At 37.3% G+C, this 7,024-nt stretch overlaps 1 protein-coding gene across 1 annotated transcript; it reads right to left on the bottom strand.

The window, feature by feature from the left end:
• Positions 1–3,734: 3,734 nt before the first annotated feature.
• Positions 3,735–6,236, bottom strand: LOC115921513. The gene is made up of 4 exons (XM_030979009.1): positions 6,151–6,236; positions 5,459–5,610; positions 4,515–4,589; positions 3,735–3,937 (listed from the first exon to the last, which is right to left on the bottom strand). The coding sequence occupies exons 1-4, from the start codon at positions 6,219–6,221 to the stop codon at positions 3,912–3,914; spliced, it is 324 nt and encodes a 107-aa protein (XP_030834869.1). The 5' UTR covers positions 6,222–6,236; the 3' UTR covers positions 3,735–3,911.
• Between the last annotated feature and the right edge of the window lie 788 nt (positions 6,237–7,024).

Below are 7,024 nucleotides of genomic sequence, written 5' to 3'. Positions count from 1 at the left end.
GAAGGAGGATGATTTAGTAGTAGTGGTATCAATGGAAGGAAACTGGAGTTTCGATGGTATTGGTGATGACGAACGTAGAGGGCGTGGGACAACCTGTCGTTTGGTCAGATTGCGTGATATCCGTAGCATCCGAATATTAAGAGCTGTTGTCATAACGATGATTGGTGTGAGAATGAAGATTTCAATGAGAAGCCAGCTCCTACCAGCATGATGAAGGTTAACATCTTCTCTATGACAAACAGCTGCCCTATACAACGAAACAAAAACAAAATCAAAATCCTTTCCAGATTACAAGTAGTTATGTTTTGACACCACTTTAATAGGCCTAACTGAAATTCAGGATGAATTTAAATTTGGGGGACTTCTTATTTCTACATTGTTGTAATTTATGTTCTTTTATTAAAGGTGTGTACATCTGGATTAACATGGAGCTTAGAAAAATAATCATACTCGAGATTGTATAATGGGGTTGCGATTTATTTTTTTATTTAATCTGGCCACGGTAGGTAAATTTATCTCTTGGAATAAGGGAGCCGATGAAAACACTCAAAACAAAATTTTTAAAAAAGAACTGCTTTGGATTCTGGAAATTCTCTCTTAGATTATATACTCCGATATTGAATTGTACACATGATTAGGGTGTGGCTGGCCTGGGGGAAGAATGACCGTATAAAGAAAGAAGTTGCTTTATCAAAGCCAAGCATTCTTACCTATATTTCGCATAAGGTGATCGAGGAAACGAAGCAAAAAGCAAGGAATATCCAATCGCAATGATTACCACTACAACAATAGCGATCTTAGCCCGCAACGGCGTGACGTAGAGATGATATCTCAAGGGCCTGGAGATCATCAAGTACTTGTTGAGGTTCACACAAACAATGATCAGTAGGGCCAGGACTAGAGGGGCGATAAAGAAGGACTGGATTCCTCTGCAGATGACGTCAGTGAGCTGTTCAGGTCGAGAGAACGACGTGGCGTAGTCGAGATAGACAAATGAATACATGAACGGATAGACGACTCCGATGACGAGGTTGATGATGGTAAGAGCTTTGAAGAACAGCTGGGTGATGTCGTCAAGGCTGATGTCCTTACAGCGGAAAGCGTAGAGGGCAATGACGTTGGAGACGATTGCGAGAACGATCTGGGTATAGCAGAGAAAGATCACCGTCACCCCGATGGACAATGGAGTTTTATCGCGGTCGGACAATTCCAAGTTCTCTTCAAGCGAAAATGTCATTGTCGGTATCGACGTCATGATTATTGTTGAGGCACAGTTATCGACTTTTCAGTCAGGGTTGACCGCTGATGACTTCAATGGTAGGTCTCCGTCGGTTAGTATAGACCATGAATGGAACACCTCAGGAAAGTGTAAATGGTGTTTTGCTGCCGTTACAACAGCTCCTGCTGTCCTGCAGTGGCTGGTGAGTCTAATGCGCCTACTTAAATAATCTCAGGACAATAATTATTCCCCGTCACTCGTACATTATCTTGATTTGCAGGAAATGTATACGTTTCAAGGCAGAGTTGTCTCAATGATTCCGGAGGTTCAAAACAATTGCACTGTCACTGGTTGGTTTGCAGGCACACTGATTGCGTTTTCAGTCAGAATTCTCTGATTCTTCTAATACCTCCAAATAGTTTCAGAACAAATCTCGGTCATCCGCCAAACAGAATATTTTGCAATCTCAAGTAAACCACAACAATGTTAAAGAAACTTCACATAATTATAAACCAAGCAGACCTTGTAAAGCTCTATCTAACATCGTCAGATAAACCCATTGGCTACTCAGTTATCACATTCTCCAAACGTTTCATACATTAAACACCTGCTTCCAGTAAGTAAAAGGTTAATATTCTGATCAAGTTGTATTTTCATTCACGATTGAACATTCTCTGTCTGCTTCTTACAGTCCCAGTTAATGCTTAAACAGAAAATAGCGCTAAAGGAAATCCAACCATTACATACTCTGATGACTAAATGATTGGCGAATCGTCCAATCGGGACCAGGTTGAATCCTCAAGCAAAACTCTGTGCTTCTCAAGAGATTCTACAATTTAACTTCAATTAGTTGCTGGGAGATTTCATGTGACGTATATTCCTAAATCAAAGCTCTTGAAGTAATTCGAGTGGTTTGCAGTGTCCCAGATACGGTAAACAATGTTATTTTGGAATTAATCACGACCAAGCGCTTTCAAGAGTAATTGGTGATAGGTTGTTGTCAGAAGAGTCAACTGTGATAGTTGATTTTGTTATTAGGCCTACATGATACACCAAACTGTGGGACGTGTCAGTCAATACAAAATGGAGCAAATATACGAGAAATATTAATATTGATTTCAGTTCAAAAGCTTGAGGGTAATTGGTCACCCATCAAATTAAACCTAATCTAAAAACAATACTAGTACCCCGTACAACCAGGTACGGTTTATGTAATAAATCAATATGCGTTATGAGTTGGGCTGTGATGAGTATTTTGACACCTCAATAATAACAAGCTTGTCTAAAAGTGAGTCCTCTATTTACCAAAGACTTAATTGTTGTAGATCATGCTCTTGATGAATTTTCCTTGATGAGAAATGAGAACTCGGCTATAACTACAGCAACAGAGTGCCATCGTCACATTGTCGTTATTATAGTTATTCTCCTCTTATTTTCAAAAGATTGGGTATTTTTTGAAATATTTGTTCACGATTGTAGGCATTAATATCACAATTATTCATTAAACGTAATCAAACAACTGTATGTGTACATGCAGGGTGGATATATTTGCAATATTCATTCTGTCTTTGATATCGTTTTTCTTCTCTTATTTTCAAAGGATTGTGTATTTTTTTTTTAAATATCTGTCTTGCGATTGTAGGCATTAACCAATTCTCAATTAAACGGAATCAAATGATTGTATTTTCTACAGGGTGGATACATTTGCAGAATAGGAAGTCATAATACCCTGTCAAAAATTGATTCGAGCCAGCTCAAAGTCGCAATCAACATCAAATTAATTTGACGTAAACTCGATGAGGATAATGCAATTGGTGTAGCCGTTTATTTGCCCAATTAGCTCTCAATGACCATTACAAATGAACTGTCAAATGAAACGTGATTTTCTTCTACTTTTTTCAGACCTTATTTTCAGTGGCAGATTCAGAATCATGTGAACAGTAGATGGGGGAGAGGGGGCTAATGTCCTAAAAACAAAACGATGACGCTAATAAATTGGTTTAGTTGTTGCCTTTTCACCGATTCCCTAACAAGCAAATAGTTGTATGTTCAGGTTTGTTGGTGTTTAGAACTACTACCGGTGGCAAAACGAAAGGGGTAAACAAAATGTAGTGCCCTATTTAGAGCCCCCTTGCTACTCCCTTTGGATTAGCAATATGTTTTGCTCACACAGAATTGATTTTTGTAATAAATCTCTTCAATGACGTCAATGATCCAATGACTAACTGAATAGCTGATCACTATTCAAGAGTGTTCTCTCTTTCTCTCTCTCTCTCTTTCTCTCTCTCTTTCTCTCTCTCTTTGTTTCTCTCATCATCATCATCATCATCCTCATCATTATCATTATCCTCAACAATTTCTCACTTTCCTTTCTCTCTCTCTCTCTCTCTCTCTCTCTCTCTCGCTCTCTCTCTCTCTTTCTCTCACTCTCACTCAGTTCCATCTTGTTAGTCCTCGATCCCCAAAAGTATTTAAGAACTCTGTAAATGTATTATGACACATCTCAAGACTTCACTTTTTGTTTCAAAATTGGAAGTATTTATTCTTTACTACAGGCATTGAAACGGAACAAAACTCGAAATGCAGACGGTACTAGACGGCTGTCACGATATAGCTGGCCTTTCGTATCGATTCATGTATCGGTCGGTCGGTATAGGGTATGTGTTACCATGGAAACCATAGTTTGGTAGGTTTAGATGTTCTCACCACCAGCGGCGCCTAAAAAGGGACAAAATACAAAAATAATGAAATAAGCATAATTGAATTGAGTGACTGATTTGAATAAGTACGAACCGCGCCTGGTCATTTAATTCATTTCTGACATTTATTCAAACATAATTAAAAAAAAGAATATTCGTTCAAACTATGGGAATATTAAATTAAAACCTTTTTTTAACTTGATTTTTTTTTTAAATAAATAATGCATTTAATACTGATACCCTTCATCTTAATTGAGGGTCATTATTGACTGCAGCTGATGATGCCTCCGTGCAGCTTCTATATAAACATTACCTAATTAAATTTTATAATTAATAGCTTTACTATTTTTATCTCAAATTAAGCGTTGATATTACTAATCAAAAATAAATTCATGTGAGACATTAAGGAAAAACTGACACCAAACAACCATATTTGATAAAAGGAAAGACATAGAGAAGAATTTGGGAGGGATCGAGTTCGATCAGGAAAGATAAATGAATAAAAGATAAAGAGAGCAAAATGAAAAGGGGGGAGGTAAAGTGATGGGACAGGGGGAGAGGATGGGGAGGTTTAATCCCGCTTTTTTTTTTCTTACCAGCGCAGAAAGCGAACTTTCCATTACGGCGAGAGCACCAGCAGGTCTGGTCGGCGCTGAACTGGGTTTCACAAACTGGAGAAGACAAACAAAATCGACAATAATTTGTTAGTATATCTGTAACTTAGATATTGGTATTTCGATAAATTTAAAGACCATGTCTAGATTTAATAGCAAAATTAATGAATGCCATGTAATTCAGTGTGTTGATTTGAAGAATGTTTCAAGCTTTCGTCAGAAGATCAAAGCATTTATGACTAATCTTAGTGACCCTGCCCACAAGCAATTTTCTTTTAAGGGTATCCCGTCATTTCATATTGTGATTTTAATGCTGTATTTTGCACTTGAGTTACATTGTTTAAAAATGGAAAATAATTGAATTGAATTGAATTGAAGTATTGCAGAGAGCTGAATATCAACTGACATTACATGTGCATTTTCACTTTATATTTGGTTGGTCTACTCTGAGCTTTCTCATAGGGCTATTAGGATCAGATAAACAAAAATCTTAAATGTCGTTAGTAATAATTTACAGGACATAATAGCTTGAATTCGCCCCCATGCTGGTATACCAACACTGGGTAAATCAGACCGCATTATGACTATAATTAACCCTTGGACTACTGAAACGTTTAATTCACATAGGCTTACTACAGGAGCCATCCGTTTCACAAAGCATTTTTCCAATGACAAATGACACAAATCAGTGACAAATCTGCTTATAACCAATCAGAAGCGAGGATTTCACTAGTTTATAACAAAAGCTGTCATTGATTTGTCACTGATGACAAGTTTTGTGAAATGGAACCCAGGAGCCATCCGTTTCCAGGAGTCAACGGTTTATGTCAATCGATCGGAAGCGGTTCGAGAGGGGAAGCTTGAATGAAAGAAACCCCAAGTCCCCCCCCCCCCCACTACCATGCCATCGAATTAAAGAGACTTACCCTTGTATTTCCTCATGCTTTGTCCCCTCTTCTCAGACAGATGAAGCTGCTCCATGTCGAAATCCATCCCCTCCTCAGCAAACTCCATTGCCATAGCAACGACGAGGAGAGCCATGAAAGCGATCAGTACCTTGGACGCCATTTTGATTCGGCTGGAGAGAAGACAAAAAAGTAAAGAAAGATCTTGTTTTCTTTTTCTTTTCTTTCTTGTTTCGTCTTTTGGTGCAACTGGTGAAAGCTTGCATTAGTGATTCGGCAATCTAATCATGCTAATGGCCTGTTATTATTGTTGTTATTGTTATTGCTGTTATTTTGAGTACTGTTATTACTATTTTACGGACTTGATGAAAAACAGCATTGCGGCTGAAGGCTCGTTTTTCTTTTTACACCGTATCGAAATAAATAAAACGAAGCAAATCAATAAACTAGACTGTCGCACATTGACAAAACCCATTTTTAGACACTAATTGGCATCACGTCGATGTACTCGCTATTGGGTGTCTTATTTATGAAACACAGATTATCTGCGTGTAACGGCCCCGAAGGCGTTCTTCGTATAAACTCAGCATTTTATATACCAGCCTACAGAATCGTTTTTCAAGGCTTCACTCACTATTATCAAGAGAGTATGAATATCTGTCTATACGAAGACCAGAAATGGTTATTAAAAAAAAAAAAAAAAAAATACTCACGTGTTTGTTGGATGGATGAGATGGTAGTGAGATGAATGTTGCTGGTGATCAGAAGACTGGTGACATCTCATTCAAGAATCCACCCTTTTATAGAACCTCTTCCCGTGGTAACAATCTGATAAAGATATCATCATCATAATCATCATCATCATCATTATCATGGCCCACGCGTCATTTCTATAGATGAGGCTGAAAATGCGTTTATAACGGGGTAAAATGCAAATTACAACTAAAATGCTATTTTTTGTTTCAAAGTGAAGCCAGAGAGATGTAGTGAGAAAAAATGTTATCACCCAGGTTTAGGAGTCAGGATACAATACGGATCAGTGAGTTTTTGACAATTTATAAACAGGTACACTTCTTAGGCCTTCTATGTTAACAGCTAGTGCTTAAGAAATTATGACGTTTTGTAAAATAACGCGAAAAGTGTGTCAAACGGTAGTTTAAATTCAAGTAGAAATATGTTTCCTGTATAATTTACGTCACTAAATACAGTTATTCCAATAGCAAGATGTGGGCATCCCGTGTATGAGGAGGGGTTTGAAAATTGCCCCATTCCTTTCGATGTATAATGTCGTCCATTATAATTATTTGGGAATTTTGTTAGTTACCTCTTTTATAGATTGCTACAATATTATTTATGCTTCTTAGGTAATGCTTATATTTTCTTCTCAGAACTTTATTCATCAATCTCAATGACACTTTTCATTGATCAATAACGTTTTGAGAAAATATGAACTTTGTGTATTCAAAAATAAATCATATTGTCTCATTCATTTCGTGGAAAGAGGTAAAAGGAAAACAATTAAAGGCAACATTTTAAATCAAGAGCATGTGCAATCTTTCGTACATAATTATATCACATGAAATAAGT

Source organism: Strongylocentrotus purpuratus, unplaced genomic scaffold (assembly GCF_000002235.5).
Source record: "Strongylocentrotus purpuratus isolate Spur 01 unplaced genomic scaffold, Spur_5.0 spur5_scaffold_1, whole genome shotgun sequence".
Lineage (NCBI taxonomy): Eukaryota > Metazoa > Echinodermata > Echinoidea > Camarodonta > Strongylocentrotidae > Strongylocentrotus > Strongylocentrotus purpuratus.
The sequence above is the reverse complement of the archived record's forward strand: the minus strand, read 5'-3'. Positions and strand labels throughout refer to the sequence as shown.